Source organism: Tachypleus tridentatus, chromosome 1 (assembly GCF_004210375.1).
Source record: "Tachypleus tridentatus isolate NWPU-2018 chromosome 1, ASM421037v1, whole genome shotgun sequence".
Classification (NCBI taxonomy): Eukaryota; Metazoa; Arthropoda; class Merostomata; order Xiphosura; family Limulidae; genus Tachypleus; species Tachypleus tridentatus.
Genome location: NC_134825.1, coordinates 94351908 through 94369989, shown reverse-complemented (window position 1 = coordinate 94369989; position 18082 = coordinate 94351908). Strand labels below are relative to the sequence as shown.

At 34.2% G+C, this 18082-nt stretch overlaps 2 protein-coding genes across 7 annotated transcripts in view; one reads left to right on the top strand and one right to left on the bottom strand.

The window, feature by feature from the left end:
* Positions 1 to 4859: 4859 nt before the first annotated feature.
* Positions 4860 to 7874, top strand: LOC143255807 (uncharacterized). 2 transcript variants are annotated; one of them, XM_076512069.1, is made up of 3 exons: positions 4860 to 4976; positions 7134 to 7281; positions 7603 to 7874. In XM_076512069.1, exons 1-3 carry the CDS (start codon positions 4930 to 4932, stop codon positions 7816 to 7818), a joined length of 411 nt encoding a protein of 136 aa, XP_076368184.1. In that variant the 5' UTR covers positions 4860 to 4929; the 3' UTR covers positions 7819 to 7874. The 2 variants fall into 2 exon arrangements, with proteins under 2 accessions (XP_076368184.1, XP_076368195.1); XM_076512080.1 differs by having other exon boundaries at positions 4967 to 5007.
* A 5126-nt stretch (positions 7875 to 13000) lies between these two features.
* LOC143255790 (peptidyl-prolyl cis-trans isomerase D-like) overlaps positions 13001 to 18082 on the bottom strand; it is a 39354-nt gene continuing 34272 nt past the window's right edge. For all 5 annotated transcript variants that reach the window (XM_076512026.1, XM_076512017.1, XM_076512036.1 and 2 more), the window contains exon 11: positions 13001 to 14595. In XM_076512026.1, the coding sequence (XP_076368141.1) occupies positions 14507 to 14595 (89 nt within the window). In that variant the 3' untranslated portion in view covers positions 13001 to 14506. The remainder of the gene's footprint in view (positions 14596 to 18082) is intronic.

Here is an 18082-nt window from a genome sequence, read left to right as displayed (position 1 = left end):
AGGGTAGCAAGAGCTTCAAGAGACCCTCATGCTTCTGATGTTCAATAAGATAAAAACGGCTATCAAACAATCATGGATAAAGCTATGTGAGGGCAGCAAATAAAAAGAAGATGTGGAGCACGATCTTATCTTATTGGTAAAGACATGTATCTTTAAAACCAAAGTCCAGCATCCTAACTGCTAGATCACTTGAGACTGCTTTTCCCAAAGCCTGGTGGTTAGGGCGCTCGACTCGCAGATTCGGATCCCCATAATCGAACATGCCATTTCAGGCATAGGGGCATTAAGATCCGCTTTTGGATTCATTGCAATAGACACAACAGATAGTCCAATATGGTTATGCTTTAAAACAAACACGCAAATACACTGATGAAGTGAATGAGAAACTCTATAGTGAGGAACAGAATTCAAGTGTTACAGAGGTTGTAACTATAGATTTAAATATTAGGCATTTGTATTGAGAAATTAAATTCTACCTTTTCAGTTTTAGCTAATGAATATTTAAGCAATGAACAGCTATTAGTTGGCGGTGGATGGTGTTAACGAGATAATTATGTACAAATAATACTTTTATTATATATGTATGGGCCTGGCATGGCCAAGCGCGTAAGGCGTGCGACTCGTAATCCGAGGGTCGCGGGTTCGCGCCCGCGTCGCGCTAAACATACTCGCCCTCCCAGCCGTGGGGGCGTTATAATGTTACGGTCAATCCCACTATTCGTTGGTAAAAGAGTAGCCCAAGAGTTGGCGGTGGGTGGTGATGACTAGCTGCCTTCCCTCTAGTCTTACACTGCTAAATTAGGGACGGCTAGCACAGATAGCCCTCGAGTAGCTTTGTGCGAAATTCCAAAAAACAAACAAACAATATATGTATGAGCCAACAAATGCACCACCGCACCAGCAAATGTGAAGAAAAAAAGAACAATGTAAAAATATATAAGATATAAATATAAAACTAATGGTATTTTTAATAAAACTTTCAGCATATTTGGGTCGGAAAAGCAAAAAGTCATTAATAGCTTAATATATAAACAAAAATATAGATAGTTTTAAATATACATTTTAACAATATCATTACTTTTTGTATATACTGTACGAACTATATAACTTTTAATCACAAAATATTTATAAAGTAATCGGCATCTAGCTCCTCAGTAGTACAGCAGTATGTCAACACTAGAAACTGAGTTTTAATACCTGTGGTGGGCAGAGCACAGAGAGCCCATTATGAAATTTTGTGCCTAATTGCAAACAGACAGACAAAAATTAGGCATTCCCGTAGGACTGATTTCTGTTCAAGTATGGGTAACTTGTTTTTTATTTTTGAATAGTTATTTATGAACAAAATAATAACTTCTTAAAAGTATGTGCTTACCTTCTGTTATATTGATAACTCAATATCAATTAATAATCTAAGACCCCAGTGTCACAGCGGTGTGTCTGCAGTCTTATAACACTAAAATCCTGGTTTCGATACCAGTGGTGATTAGAGGAAAGATAACCAATTGTGTAGCTTTGTGCTTGATTAGAAACAAATAATAATAATAATCTATAATTTAGTCCTTTTAAAACGTATTATGAACTTGAATTATAACGCAATAAGATTTATTCAATGAAAATACCTTTTAGATTTAGATTTTAGCGTTTAGAGAATAAAGTTCAGTTTGATAAAATTTCATAAAAAACAAATTTAAATTTCCCTTCATGAGACTGCCTTTCTCAAGGACTGGCGGTTAGAGCGCTCTACTGGCGAGTTTGAATCGCCATCCCAGAACATGCTCTCCCTTTCAACCGTATGGGTATTATAATGTACAGTCAATCCTAGTATTCATTAATGAAAGAGTAACCCAGAGGTGGCAGTGGATTGTGTTGGCAAGTTGCCTTCACTATCATCTATCGTTAACCGAAATGAAGAGAAAACTCACTTGTAGAGAAACATATATATATATACATGTAAAAACAGCGGTATGGATAGAGAAAGTACTATGTAGAAGAGCGAACAACGTTTCGACCCTCTTCGGTCATTGTCAGGTTCACAAAGAAAGAAAGAGGTAACTGACTGAGAGGTGACCACATGTTTAAAGCGGTTGTGTAACTGAGTGTAAAAATGTAGAGGGCGTGCTTAGATTTTGATTATATTTATTAATATAGGTTTAAAAGTGTTCCTTTGTATTGGTTTATTTTGAGCTTGAATTGTTGTATAAGGCTTTTTTAATTTTGCGTTTGTTTATATTTGTTTCTTTATTTATTATTTGGGTGTTTTCTATGGTTATATTGTGTTTATTTGATTTGCAGTATTCGAAAACGTATGAAGGTGACTTTTTGTGTTCTTTGAATCTGGTTTCCATTTCTCTATTTGTTTCTTCAATATGGAAGTCGTGGTAGTTATCACATTGTATTTTATAAATATTGTTGGTGTTGTGTTTGTCAGTGTATCTTTTACATAGTATAAACCTCAGCTTTGTGCCTGGTTTTTGAATAAATTTGGTATTAACTGAAATGTCATATTTGTTACTATTTTTTGCTAAATGTTGGTTAGTTTTATGCTGATGTCGGGAATATATGGTATGCAGCATTGTACGGTTTCGTGATTTTTATTATTGTGCAAAGTTGTGTGATTAAAACAATACATGTACAGTTTGTTTGTTTTGAATTTCGCGCACAACTATTCGAGGGATATCTGCGCTAGCTGTCCCTAATTTAGCAGTGTAAGACTAGAGGAAGGCAGTTAGTCATCACAACCCACCGCTAACTCTTGGACTACTCTTTTACCAACGAATAATGGGGTTGACCTCACATTATAATGCCCCCACGGCTGAAAGGGCAGGCACGTTTGGTGCGACCGGGATTCGAACCCGTGACCCTCAGATTACGAGTCGAACGCCTTAACCCTCCTGGCCATGCTAGGCCTGTACAGTTTGTGCTACACTGAATGGACGATTGTTCATATACACTGCTAGCCAAAATTTTAAGGCCAATGAACATAAAAAATATGCATTTTGCATTGTTAAACTCAACCACTTATTTGAGTAGAGCTTTGAAAGATGAAAATAAGAAAAGAGAAAATAAAACTAAAAAAATAGCATTTAATAGGAAAAATATGAACACTATGAAATTAGCCTACATGCTAACTGGCCAAAAGTTTAAGAGCATACCAAAAAGAAGTCCTAAACAGGGTAGAAAATGTCCAACATTGCAAATAACTTCAAACATTCGCTTTGGCATGGTCGATATAAGCGTTTGCAGAAGGCTGACTGGAATGTTATTGCAAGTGGTGAAGATGGCTTCACGAAGATCATGCACTGTTTGGAATTGACGTCCATTTCTATAGGCATCCCTTGTCATCCACCCCAAACATTTTCAATGAGATTCACTTCAGGTGAACACGCTAGATGGTTCAAAAGAATGTTATTCGCCATGAAAAAGTCCTTTGTCCTGTGGGCATTGTGGATTGCAGCATTGTCCTGCTGAAAGATCCAGTCATTTCAACACAAGCGAGGGCCTTCAGTCAATAAGGATGCTCACTCCAACATGCCAATGTAGCAAGCTGCTGTTTGACGCCCCTGAATAACCTGAAGCTACATTGTTCCAAAAAAGGAAAAAGCACCCCAGATCATGATGGAACCTCCTCCATGTCGTGCAGAAAATGTCTCCAGTGGGATATCGTTATCATGCCAGTAACGTTGGAAGCCATCTGGACCATCCAGGTTAATTTTTTTCTCATCAGAGAACAAAATCTTCGTCCACTTTTCTACGTCCCATGTTTGGTGCTTCTCAGCAAAGTTTTCCCGAGTTGTTTTGTGGTGTGAAAGGAGGCGTGAACTTTGAAGACGTTTACGGTTTTTAAAGCCTTTCTCTTGTAGATGCCGTCTTATTGTTCTTGAGCTGCATTCTGCATCCATAAGGGCCTTAATCTGGTTTGACGATCAGCTGGTGTCTTGCCGGACAACCCGTCGAATCCTTCTGCTCAACGCCGGCGAAATTTTCTTGGGGGACCACTTGTAATTCTCGTTCTGTAGCCCTCAGGGTCTTTTAAGAAATTTGCAACAGCAGTTTTACTACGCCCAACTTCACCAGCGATGGCACGTTGAGAGAGACCTTGATTTTGCAGCTCGACAATTCTCCCACATTCGAACTCTGTCAACATTTTAGTTGAACCGGCATGGCCAGGTGGATTAAGGCGTGCGACTCGTAATAGTGTGGATTGACTGTCACATTATAACGCCCAAACGGGTTAAAGGGCGAACATGTTTGATGCGACGGGGATTTGAACCCGCGACCCTCAGATTACGAGTCGAGTGCCTTAACCATCTGGCCACGCCGGGCCATTTATGATAACATTAGATATTCGATTCGCATATATTCATTATTATTTGTGGCAAAAAAACAAACGATGTTTTAACAAAAGCTTAATATCTTTTGGGATTTGCACAAATGCAGTATTTTTAAGAATTTAACAGGCTCGACTCGTAATGTGAGGGTTACGGTCAATCACCTTTACACTAAACATGCTCGTCCTTTAAACTATAAGGGTGTTATAATATTACGATCAACCTCACTATTCGTTGATAAATGAGTAGTCCAAGAGTTGGTGGTGGGAAGTTATGGCTAACTGCCTTTCCTCTGACCTTTCACTAATAAATTATGGACGGCTAGTAAGATAGCTCTTAGGTAGTTTTACGTGAAATTCAAACCAAACCAAACAAATGGTTTAACTGTTCGCGATCCAGGTTATGTTAACTGCATCCTGTTAGCGAGTACCGTATCTTACAGATAACACTGTGTTGCAGATATTTGTTTCACATGGGAAATGAACAGGAGGGATATAATATTAATAACTATGAATCGCACGATCTAAAAAAGTTGATAACGGAATTCGAACGTGACAAATAAAAGTAGAGCAGCCCTCTGAATAGCCCTAGTTCAAACATGAAGATTTTTTTTGTGTCGCTTCTCTTGTTCTGCTCTTTCCTTAGGTAAAATGTTTGTACATTTTAGCAAGATTCGGTGAGGTTTAACCTACCTTTTTGTAAGAATTTGAGTATGTATATGGTTATTCTCACTTTTTTTTAATAGCTATCAGAAGTGGCCTAGTAGTTACCGTATCAGGGTTTTAGTTTGAGGATTTACGACTTATGTCTTCTTACCACTAAAATAAGATCGTGCTCTACAACGTTCGAAATACAGGTGTGTTACAAGAGTAATAGTAAAACCCAACGATTTCATCAGAATAACCTAGTACTGTCGAAAGATACTCATGACTAACTAACTTCCTTCCCTATACTTATCAGTTCGTACATATGGACGGCTAACGCATAACCTTCTGTAGTTTTGCTTGAAACAAAAAATCATACCTGCTCAGTAAGATCGCATTCTTTCATTTTAACACACATTTTATTAATATTAAAATTAGGTCATATTTGCCAGTATCATCTGAAATGTCGTCGATTTTGGAAATAAATAGGTTATTCACTGAAAGACAAGGTTTTTACTAACGAGGAAAAACGTACAATTTTTAATGGATTTTTGTCCTGAAAATTGTAATATATAACTAACAAATTATTTTTGGTATTTATTTACAGAGAATGCGTCTAAATATGGTAAAGTAAGTGATAATGTGAACCCTTGCGTAACCTCATTACGAATATTATATTACATTTATTCTTCGAATGAAAAATCAAAACTTATTTCTTGAGTTGTGTGAAAAGATTTACCTACAATTATTTGCTTAGTGAACTGAAAATATAAAAATATTTCTACTATATTCTCACAATCAACTTCAGAAATGTGTTCAATTTTATGTTATTACTTTCAAAACATTGTTGCATTTATCTTCTAACAATAGAAATCTGTCAAATTTTCGAACCTTCTCAGCTTCCAGGTTAAATAATGCTTTAGAGAGTAATTATAAGTTAAATATCAAATCAGGTACTCTATTGATATTAGATGTATTTTAGAGATTTTGAAATATTTCACGAACATTAACGAGAATACATTTAACATTTTTGTATACTTCGAAAGAGTATTTCACCAAATTTATGAAGAAAGTGATGAATGATTTTAAGAACGACTGCTCTCTCTTGAATTCATATTTTATGTATTTGCATTCACAATGACCTTACAGACAGCATCAGTTTCATTCGCACTTTCCGGATAAAACCTATTTTTAATCTGTAATTGTTGTTAAGTTCAAAGGTACGTAATGGACTATCTGTGCTCTACACAAAGCAGATATCAAAACACGATTTTACCCTGTATAAACCCTCCGTGAGGTCTTTAAGCTGTTGTTCGTCAAATGTGCAGGAAATTAACAATTAAATGTCCACAAAATAAAGATGCTGATAACGAATTATGCACCAAAAGCTATAAAGTTTATAAACATACGCTTGCAACCCCTTAGTATTAACATAAATGCATTCTAGGTGTCATAGTAGCATATCCGTTATTGATTTTGATAAGTACTAGAAATATCGCTCCTAAATAGGATAAGTTGCTAAATGCTAGAAATATTCCCAGTAATCAAAGTCGAATTACGGGATTTATTGGCTCTAGGCTTCGAGGCAGAACCTCTACGTGCAATACATTTATAGTCACAGCTTGAAGCCCCTTAATTAGTGTGAGGTTCAAGGCTTCCGCCCGGTAAACCCATACCTTAATCCGGCGTTGCCAGTAATCACTGTGAACAAAAAGCTTAAACTACCGTTTTCTAATAGCTGAATTAGAAAACTTAAACAAATGTTCAAGTGAAACGTGCACTTTTGCTTTACTGAATTGAAACGTAATAAATAATGTCTACTTAATTAGCGCAGATAGCCCTCGTGTAGCTTTGCGCGAAATTCAAAACAAACCAAACTCTACTTAATTCGACCAAAGCTAACATTATGTATATAGATAACGTCCCCTCCATTGCTATAGATGCAGGAATAAATTTTTACTTTGATATTTTATGTTTAATTATATCGGTTAGACACCACAATAGCACAGCGGTATGTCTGCTGACTCGCACCGCTGAAATCGGGTTTCGATACTGTGTAGCTTTGTGCTTAATTCTAAACAAACCAAATTGAACAAATACAGGCTAGAGTTAACAAGTGCTAGTTATAAGTAGTCATTTAGTATAATTATTATTACAGGACACAAGCAGTTGCTTGTAAATGCTTAAGCTACGCGATGCAAGACAGTAAACCCAAGGACTTGATCGCAGAGTTTACCTACCCTGTAAATCTGGACTGTGGCGACTGGATTGGAGAATTCGAATGCAATGATTTTTGTTTCGATCTGGTAATATATATATATATTTATTTATGCGTTGCTATTTTTAGATTAAAACCAATCAACTAATAATTTGTTATATATAGTTCATGGTTTTAAACAGTTGTGTAATCGCATTCAACTAGCACACGATGGTTATTACTGGGAGCCGATTCTGAACTATTGAAAAGATATTTATATCTAAAATGAAGATTTATGACATCTCGTTAAACGGAACACTTTGTAAAGTTAATTAATGTTCGTTTGTTAGTTGTGTTTTATCATTAGTTGTATACTTAAATTATTAAACTGATGGACATTCAATATATGTTTGTCGTATTTTTCATATAGTTTACAGAGATCACGAACAATGGTGATCTGGAGAGTATACCACCAGGAGAAGGCGAGATTTCGGTAGGACAGCAAGCCTGTGACACAATACAGAAAGATGTTGAGAATGTTCGTATCGGTGTCTTTTCCAAAGCATGTGGAGGCAATATTTTGGACACTGGTCTTAGATCCTTACAAAATCTGTGTTGTAAAGAAGGCCAATTTCATTCTTGTTAAAATTACATAACTGGTAACTTTTTTTTGGCAACAATAAAAATTTTAAGTGCTTCGTATTGATGTCTTCTAGCATACTTTTAAAATAGTGTTTTGTTTTGAATTTCGCACAAAGCTAGACAAGGTTGTCTTTCTTTAATTTAGCAGTAGATGGAAGGCAGGTAGTCATCATCATCCAACACCAACTCTCGGGCTAATCTTTGACAAACGAATAGTAGGATTGACCTATAGGCTATAACGCCTCCATGGCTGAATGGGCGAAAATGTTTTATAGGACGGGGAGTCAAACTGGCGCCTCTTAGGTTACGAGTGAAACTCTCTAATCACCTAGCCATGCCGGGCCTTTTTGAAAGAGATTGTGTGTGTGTGTGTGTTTTGCATTGTGTCAGTAAGATAATAAAAAAATATTTAGTGTTTGTCGCACAAAGCTATATGAGAGTTATTTGCACTAGCCGTCCATAATTTAGCAGTGTAAGACTAGAGGGAAGGCCGCTAGTTATCACCATCCACTGCCACCTCTTGGGCTACTCTTTTACTAACAAATAGTGGGATTGATCATACCAGTAGAAAACCCCTACGGCTGAAAGGACGAGCTTATTTGGTATGGCAGGGATTAGTGACACAGAAATAAAATACCAAAAACAGTGGAAAGATCTGATATTCGTTAAAATAAAAATTAGCCTCACATTTCTTTATACATAGGTTCTTCAAATTATACCATAAATATTGGGTAAGATATAAACATAACTTTCTAAACATGAAAATTAAATATTGCAATTGTGTACACATACTTATATAAAAATATTTACATTTACAGTCAATATGTTTTTGTCCAAACCATTTAATCAAGCTAAACTGCTTAGTCAAATAATATTACCATTGCACCAAAATGATTCAATATATAGAGCTCAAAAATTTTTCATAAACGTTACTGATATAAATTGCAATGTTTAACATATTAAAAGTTCTACCTTTTATTGATAAACATTTTCTAAGAACTTTAGAGTTTTAGTTTGTTTGTTTAGAATTAATCACAAAGCTACACAACGCGCGCTGTGTTCTGCCCGCCACGGGCAGAAACACGGTTTTTAACGGTGTGAGTTCGCAGACATACTCCTGTTCCATGGGAAGGGGTTTAGTTTTACATTTCAAAATTACATCAATAAATATATAAATAACTCGTCACGCACAGTTCAGGTGAAAGTTGTGTTCTTGGGGGTGGTTCAGTTTGACGTTTTATGGTGTACAGCAACTATGCTATCTGCATCACGTGCTCTTGTTGTGAGGAGAGTATTTTCACATAAAATTATGTTCTGTTATAAAGAAATACGCGTAGAACATACCTTTGTTATTTTTCTAATTATCTGAATCTTGAATACCCAAACTTTGTCATTTATATGAATTTTTGTTTATGATACCATCCAACAGATAGTGCCACATTTCTTAAGTGTGAATCACAACTTGTGGCGTTCGGATTTCGTTCTATTTCAGCAAAACAAATGCCACTACTGCATTATTATTTCGGTTACACACACACACACACACACGCGTCCGCGACATCGCTCCATTTTAGTTCGTTTCCCCTCCCCTAAAAAAAAAACAAAAACCAACGAACATTTCTATTACAAAACGCGAATTCTGCCACAAAATCATCATCAATAGAATTTTCCCCTTCAGCTAGTTATTTTTTTTTATCCTTAACTACAGAAGTAACTCACTTTTCATCACAAGTTATTGATGATAACTACTGACGTTATAAGGTTAAGGTTATATTCTAATAAGACATTATATGGTTTTACTCTTTTTACGCAACGTGTAATAATCAAACTGATCTTCCAATACAAAAAATCCAGTCAATACTTCTAAAACTCATCTTTTTCAATAATTTAAAAGTTATTTCAAAAATTTTAGACAAAGGTTTAAAATAATTTAGAACCGAAACATATTTTCTTTAACACAACAATAACAAAAAAACAAACTTTTTAATAATTCAAAGTATGCATATCCCATACGCATGAAGCGAACACAAGACCTTCCCTGCAGCACGTAAAGGTTTTTAAATATTTGAAGTAAAACATTAAGTGTATAGATATTGTTTATAAGACACTTTTTAACTTATCAGTAACATAGAGTACGTTATAGTAACATCAGTTTGAAATTGCATCGAATCAAATTATTTATGCATAAAAAACACTCTCAAATAAGCTTTGAAACTTAATAGCGAAAGAGTATCATTAAAATTCTATAAAGGTGGATCAACACAAATTTCCCTAAGTTGACATTTGAATGCTTAAAGCGATATTAAAAATGAATTCGTGAAATAAGAAGTACATGCTAAATGTTATCACATTCTTCGAAAGTATACTTGTTACATATTTAACGATCCCTTTACAATTGGAAACAAAGAACAAACATAATGCTCATATTAAATTGAACTTTGTCATACTTTACACTATATTGTTATTGTATCATCTCACTTCTCAAGGAATAGTGCTACAAGTTTAATTGTTTCTGTAGTCACATTTTTATTTCTGCTATTTAATGGAAAAAAAATTTAAAATAGAAGCATATTTATCCATAATGATTGTATGCAATGTTCTTTCGTAATTGAAAAGTTGCTGCTACTTGTTAAACTACTTTAAAATATCAAGAAATTTAACTGAAAACTGTTTACAAAAAAACTAAATCAGCCATTACAAAATAGTTATTTACGGATAAAAGTAATTTTCCATTGTATATTATTCCAAAGTTTATAAAAATAATTTAGTAAGTTGTATTCAAATGATTTTAAAGTTTTATGCTTTTAAACTCCTTGTCGTCACTATATCACATCGGAGTATTTTCACAATGTCCTAACAGCAAAGCTTTTCATTATAAAAGTCTCAGTTGTAAGGCTGTCATGTACAAAACAAACCACTCATCTACTGCTTTCCATAACCAATTTAGACTGTCTATTGCCACGTGTTTGTTTCAAATCTGACCGTATAGCAACTTAACACTGGTTATGTTTTTGTATGTCCCAAAATATGGCGCTACCAAATTACATCTTTATTTATGGCACCCAATAGAAGAAACAAGTTTGACAAATTAATTTTAAAATGCGAGTAGATTTACCCGTAATGGGGTTATGTAGTGTTCTTTTTATAACTGGAAAATGGCTACTATATGTTAAGCTACTGTAAAAACCAAGGAATTTACCTGAAAAATTGTTTATATAATAACTAATCAGCCACAAATAGCACACCTGCAATGTGCAGAATAAAAACAACATCCAACCTGTTTACATTATAGCTGCAGTAAATAAGATAACTAACATCTTCTTCTGCGTGTTATACACTTACAATATACACCTGTATAGTACAAGGTAGGCCCCCCCCTTCTGCCTCCAGAACAGCTTGAATTCAACAAGGTGCTGAAAACATTCCTTGGGGATTTTGGTTCATGCTGACTCGATAGCATCACGCAGTTCCTGCAAATTTGTTGACCACACATTCATGCTACAAACCTCCCATTCAATCTCATTCAAAAGATACTCTTTTGAATTGAGGCCTAAAGACTGTGCAGGCCATTGAAGTACATTGAAGACACTGTCTGATTCATGGAACCAGCTTGAGATGATGTGTGCTTTGTGAAATGATGCATTATCCTGCTGAATGTAGCCACTGGAAAATGTTTAGACTGTGGCTATAAAAGAATGCACATGGTCAGCAATAATACTTAGGTATGCTGTGGCATTCAAATGATGCATGGTTGGTATTAAGGGGCTTAATGTGTGCCAACAAAACACCATTACACTACCATCACCAACCTTTACTACTGACACAAGGCAGAATGGATCCATAGATTAGTCGTTTTTTTTTTTTTATGACAAGTTCTGACCTTATCATTTGCATGTCGCAGCAGAAATCGAAATTCGTTACACCAGACAACATTTTTCCCATCTTCACTTTTATAGTTTTGGTAATCCTTGCCAACTGTAGTTTCATCTTCCTGTTCTCAGCTGACAGGAGTGGAACACTGCATGATCTTCAGCTGCTCTAGCCCATTCACTTCAAGATTTGACATGTGTGTTCAGAGATGCCTTTCTGCATACCACTGTTGTAGAATGATTATTTGAGTATTTGTAGCCTTCTTGTCAGCTTGAACCTGGCCATTCTCCTCTGGTCTCTCTCATTAACAAGATGTTTTCCTCCACAGGACTGCTATTCACTGAATATTTTTTTGTTTTTCACACCACTTTGTGTAAACTCTAGAGACTGTAGTGCATGAAAATCCCAGGAGGTTAGCAGTTTGAGATGCTAGAACCACCACATCTGGCACCAAAAATCATTCCATGGTCAAAGTTGCTTAGATCGTACATCTTTCCCCAGTAGAATGTGTGGTCAAACAACAACTTAACCTCTTTCCCATGTTTACATGCTTCATATATTGAGTTGCAGCCACATGATTTGCTCTTTGGTTATTTGTGTTAAAGAGGTGTACCTAATAAAATGGCTATTGAGTGTAGTTTCAAACCATAATTTCAAATTATACGAGGTTTTGTTTATTAGATCTTCCTGACTATTTTTTGTCCTTTGTATAGGTTGTTTTCAACCAGTTTGAGTTTTTCTGTCACAAATAAATTCACACAACATATCCAGAGAAAGACGTGGTTAAGATTTTCAAATCTCCTATCTTTTCACAAAGCCTTTTTTTTTATTGATTTCAAAGCAATAACTATTAGATATTTGTTATCTACATTTTTAAATTGCTTTTAAAAAATTATGCATCTTCAACTATTTTATATAGAAGATGGTTTTAGTTCTTTTTCTGCTGATAAAATGAAAACAAGTCTTATCAAATAATCCTCTGCCTTACCAAGTTAAAAGTCCTACCAATAATCCAAATAAAAATAAATCAACCTCTATATGTTTGAGAACCAAACTGTATAGATGAATCTGACTGTGACATAATGTAAATATTCAAAGTTTAAGAAAATACTGAGTTTATATTTTTTCATGTTTTATGATTATTCTTTCTTTTTTGCATAAAATGCTAATTCAAGGCTTATCTGCTATATTTAAAAAAAATTTGTAAATAAACAAACTCTCTAAAATCTCTTGTTAGTTATCAGTCTTTATAGGTTGTTCAAACCCTGAACTTAAAAAACATTTAGGGATTTTTATGCAAATAACAAAATCACAGCTGAATACTAAAATTATTTTATTTCTGAAGCTACTGCCATATATTAATAAATGTGTTTCCAACGGTTATACCATAATATTTCAATATGCTTTCAACCAACAACTTTTAATAAACTTTTCAATGTGTTAAGCATATACTTTTAATTTGGAATGTATTCTTCAGAAGAAAAGGTGTAACAATAAGATTTAATGAAAGAACATACCATACTGTTCCTTTTGTTTGATTTTGGTTTTTTCAAACAAAAAAAGAAAATTTTTGTTAAAAATGCACAAAATATATTAAATCACTGTTTACATACACTATATTTTTGAAATGGCTATATTAGCACTTACCTTCAACTGACAAGTTTGTGTATTAAATTCTACAAAGATTGGGGAATATATCAGTAAAACCTTCATCTAAGTCAAAGTTTAAAAGTCATCAAAAGTCAAATGTCCTATCTACATGGTATAATACATAATAAAGCAAAGATATCAGTTACAATTTATTGCTGTTACAAGAGGAATAGGTAACTGAGCTGCCCACTTGTCTATATCCAGTAAAACTTGCATTCCTTTCTAATGCTAAGTCTGTGTTTCTATTATGACTTTGCAGTACAAGATTGGTGGATACGAAGCTTTCTTATGAAACATTAAGCAGATTTAACCGATACATATTTATCAGTTTTCAGAACTTCATTCCATTGTAAAACTTCCCACTGATTAGTAAATGCATTAAACCAGCATGACAATTTTCAACTTGAGAACAAAAAAAAATTTTTCCTGCTGGTTTCCTTCACAACTTTTAATAATAATAGTGGTTAAATTAGGATTTTGAAAATGGTGGAACTCATTTTTGTGATCTACTTTCACATACCAGTCAGAAGACCACAAACACTGATGGCATGAATCCTTGAGAGGCAGAGCACTGTTCCAGACCATTCCGTCTGTCCCAGTTTAATCACTGAATAATGATGAAATTTGCATGCAGACAAAAAGTATAAGTATTACATGTTCACAGAATTATGAATATTTTTATCACTGATTAGCATTCTTTCTGAATAACTACAGTTGTCTGTAGGTCTCTAGAACTGTATCTGCAAGGATAAGTTTATGTAAACAGCCTAAAAAAAATTTCTTCCTTTGAGGGTTAGGTGATTTGTTTATCTGTGATACAATTTAGTACCATTCTTTTTTTCTGTTTTTTTCTAGGTCAATAACCTTTTAACCAGTACTGAATCAGCTAAATTAACCTAAAACTTTTCTTGATTTTGTAATACTTTGCAGTAATTATTTCCTCCTTCAACAAATCAGTATACTTTTCTTCCCAATTCTCACAGAACCAGCATAATCACATTTAGAAACATGTAACCAAAGGTTTTTTGTTGTTTTTTTCTGGCCCAGTAATATCATTACATATCAGTATGCTCTTGGAACAACTAATGATGCATTCTTAATTCTGGTCTACAATTACTAGGTTTATAGTTTCTGTTCCAGGAGTTAAATATTTAAGGTATTATAACTCATTGTCAATGGAACAGTTTAGCATAGGCTTTTTTCTCCTTGGCCTTGTATGCTTGCATTTCTCCTTTTACAGCCACTATTTCTGACATAACCGCTGAAACAAAATAACATATTAACAATACACATATCATATTATACTGTTTAACCACATAGTTTTAGACAGTTTCTGCCATAAACACTGAAATAAGATAACAAATGTTAAAAATAAATATATTCTTTAGGTTTATGTTTTCCCCGTTTAATAACATAGTTTAGACAAAATTTTTAAGTAATTTTCAATGTCTATAGATAAGGTTTGCTCATGGTTTATTTCCATGATCCCCCTCAGGTTTTTATAGCTCAGGAAGTTGCTAATATGGAAGCTCAATTTAATTGAAATGGATATAAAAAGTTATAACTTTACAATACTGGAAATATATTTCTGACAAGTATTTACTTCTTTTTTTCGTAATAGCTTTTCTTGTTCATTGTTGTCCTCTATATGCAAAATGTTTTGCTTGCCACCTGCCATGTAACTCCCATCTATGCAACAATCAATGTGATTTACTGTATCTTCACACATGTTATCATTTGAAAAAGCATCACCAATAGGAGTTCTTGATGATAAGAAACTCACTTGAAATAAAAAAGTTATCTCAAAATGGCTTGTACAGGTATTAACAGAGAACAATGTTTCAACATTCCCGAGTCATCTTCGGCTAACAAAGAGAGTTTACAACTGACCATTGCCAGGCATATGTCTTAGGGATAAGAGTATAAATGAGTATGGGATTGTAGGGGGCATTACAGTCAGAAGTTAGGTTATTAATTAGTATAGGTATAAAGGTGTTATTTTATATTGGTTTAATTTTGGTGTTAGTTGCTCTAAAGTAGGGCTTCTTTGATTTTCAATTTGTTTAAATTTGTTTCCCTACTTAGTATCTGGGTGTTTTCTATGATTATGTTGTGTTGTGTTTATTTGATTTGCAATGTTCAAATACGTATTTTGTTCTATAAATCTAGTTTCCATTTTTCTGTCCCTTTCTCCAATATAGAAGTCGTGGCAGTTGTTGCATTGTTTTTTTATAAATAATGTTTGTGTTTGTCAGTGTAGTTTTTACATAGTATGGACTTTAGTTTTGTACCTGTTTTTTGAATAAATATGGCGTTTACTAAAACATTGCATTTTCAGTTTTTACAAATGCTGGTTATTTTTTCACTGATGTTGGGAAAATATGGTATGCAGCAGTATAAGGTTTTGTAGTTTGTTTTGTCTTGAGATTTAATTTTGTTGGTCTAAATGTGTGCATATAATTTTTTCCATAATTTTTGGTGGAAATTTGTGGATGTTGACAAAGTGTTGTTTATAATGTTGATTTTATATTCATTTTATCAGGTGAGCATAGTTTTGTTGCTGTGTTTATTTGGTTTCTTAATATGTTGAGTTTTTGTTTAATGTGTTGAGACCCAGGAAATCTATAATCCAGTATGGGTGACTTTTCTGTGGATTTCTGTTTTGAATTGTGTATCAGTTCTTGTGATCTTGAGGTTAAGAAATGCTATTTGGTTAGTTTTTTACTGTTCACAGGTGAACTTCAATACTGGGATGTATTGAGTTAACATGGTTGAAAAAAACTAAGTGTGTGTTCTGTAGATGTGAATCCGGCAATTATATCAACAACATACCTGTTCCAGTATGAAGTGATGGATTGAGATTCAAACTGTGTCAAATATTTTGACTAGAACTGGCAACACGGGATTCTTCACATTTAGACCGTTTATTTGTAGGTAGTTTTTCAACCACGTTAACTCATAACACCCCAACATTAAGTTTACCTGTGAACAGAAAAAAACAAAAAACAATCCAACAGCATTTCTTAAAATCAAAATCACAAGAACTGATACACAATTCAAAACAGAAATCCACAGAGAAATCACCCACACCGCATTATACATTCCTTAGGACTCAGCACATGAAACAAATCAAAAACTCAACATATTAAGAAACCAAATAAACACAGCTACAAAACTATGCCCTTCCAATTAAATTAATGATGAAATCAACAAAATAAAACATTTCATCAACATCAACAAATTTCCTCCAAAAACCATGAAAAAAAATTTATATGCACACACTTAGACCAACAACAACAAATCCCAAAATACAACAAACTACAAAACCTTTCACTGTTGCATACCACATGTTCCCAACGTCAGTGAAAAAATAATCAACATTTGAAAAAAAACCTAACAAAACACAACACTCCAGTAAACACCAAATTTGTCCAAAACCAGGTACAAAACTAAAGCCCATAGTATGTAAAAACTACACTGATACACAACACCAACTGCCACAACTTCTATATTGGAGAAACAAGCAAAAAAATGGGAACTACATTAAAAAAAAAAAAACACATTTGCACATTTTTGAACAATGCAAATTAAATAAATACAACATAACTATAGAAAACACCCAGATATTAAATAGGGAAACAAATATAAGTAAATGCAAAATCAAAGAAGCCCTTCTTATACAACAACTAAAACCACAATTAAACCAATATGAAAGAACACCTTTATACCTATACTAATTAATAACCTAACATCTAACTGCAACACCTCTACAATCCTATACCCATTTATACTCTTGTCCCTAAGATGGGCCCAGCAACAGTCAGTTGCAAACTCTCTCTTTGTTAACCTGAAGATTACCTAGGAAGGTCAAAAAGTTGTTCTCTGCTTATCAATAAAAGTGTTAATACCCATACCAGCCATTCTAAGATATACCAAAATGAGTGTAATACACCCACCTGATGCAAGTTACTTCCTCTACTGAATTTCATCTAACAATGACTTTGAAAATATGCAAAAAATAAGTTCTGTAAGTGGGTAGGAATGATGAGACAAGGAACGTACCTATCAAAAATATATTTTCAGTGTAGAAAAATAACTTTTAATATGGTACCTTACCTCCTCTTGTATAACTTCTAAAATCCTAAACTGAAAAGTTAGAGGGACCAGGGCAAGTAATACAGAAAAGCATCCTTCAAAAGTATTTAAAAAACACTCATAGAGTAACCTCTGTTGGAAGAGGAACACCCATGGGAGATTTCACCACATCTAATGAGATATATTTTTAGTCATCGTAGTGGTGAGTGTCAAATAACTGGAAAGAAATTATGATGATCATATCTGAATAGACAGAAAAATAACATACATGTGCTCCATGGTGTAGATTGAATAGGGCATGATAAACCATACCTAGAAGGGCAACTACAGTCCAAAATCAATTAGCAAGGTTACACATCATCCAACCTATGGTAGGAGGAGAGTCCACATTGTCTTCACCTCAAGTTTAGAAGACAGAAAGGAGAAATTCCTACCACTTGACTAAACAGGGCACATGCTTACAAGTCACTAACTAACACCAGCCACTTGATAACCCAACACCCGAAATCAGTAGGAAATAATATGTCAACATGGAAGTTAACTTAAAAGCAAGACCAATCTCACTGGTACCACTCCACTTGAAATTATCTTCTTGGACTGAAACCTCAATGAGAGGGAATGCATAGAGGGACTTCAGCTACTCTACACAACAT

Coding starts and splice junctions, on each gene's coding strand:
- LOC143255807 (XM_076512069.1), top strand. CDS start 4,930: ATGAAGATTTTTTTTGTGTCGCTTCTCTTGTTCTGCTCTTTCCTTAG. Junction 4,977..7,133: donor TTGTTCTGCTCTTTCCTTAG/GTAAAATGTTTG, acceptor TTATTATTACAG/GACACAAGCAGTTGCTTGTA. Junction 7,282..7,602: donor ATGATTTTTGTTTCGATCTG/GTAATATATATA, acceptor TTTTTCATATAG/TTTACAGAGATCACGAACAA.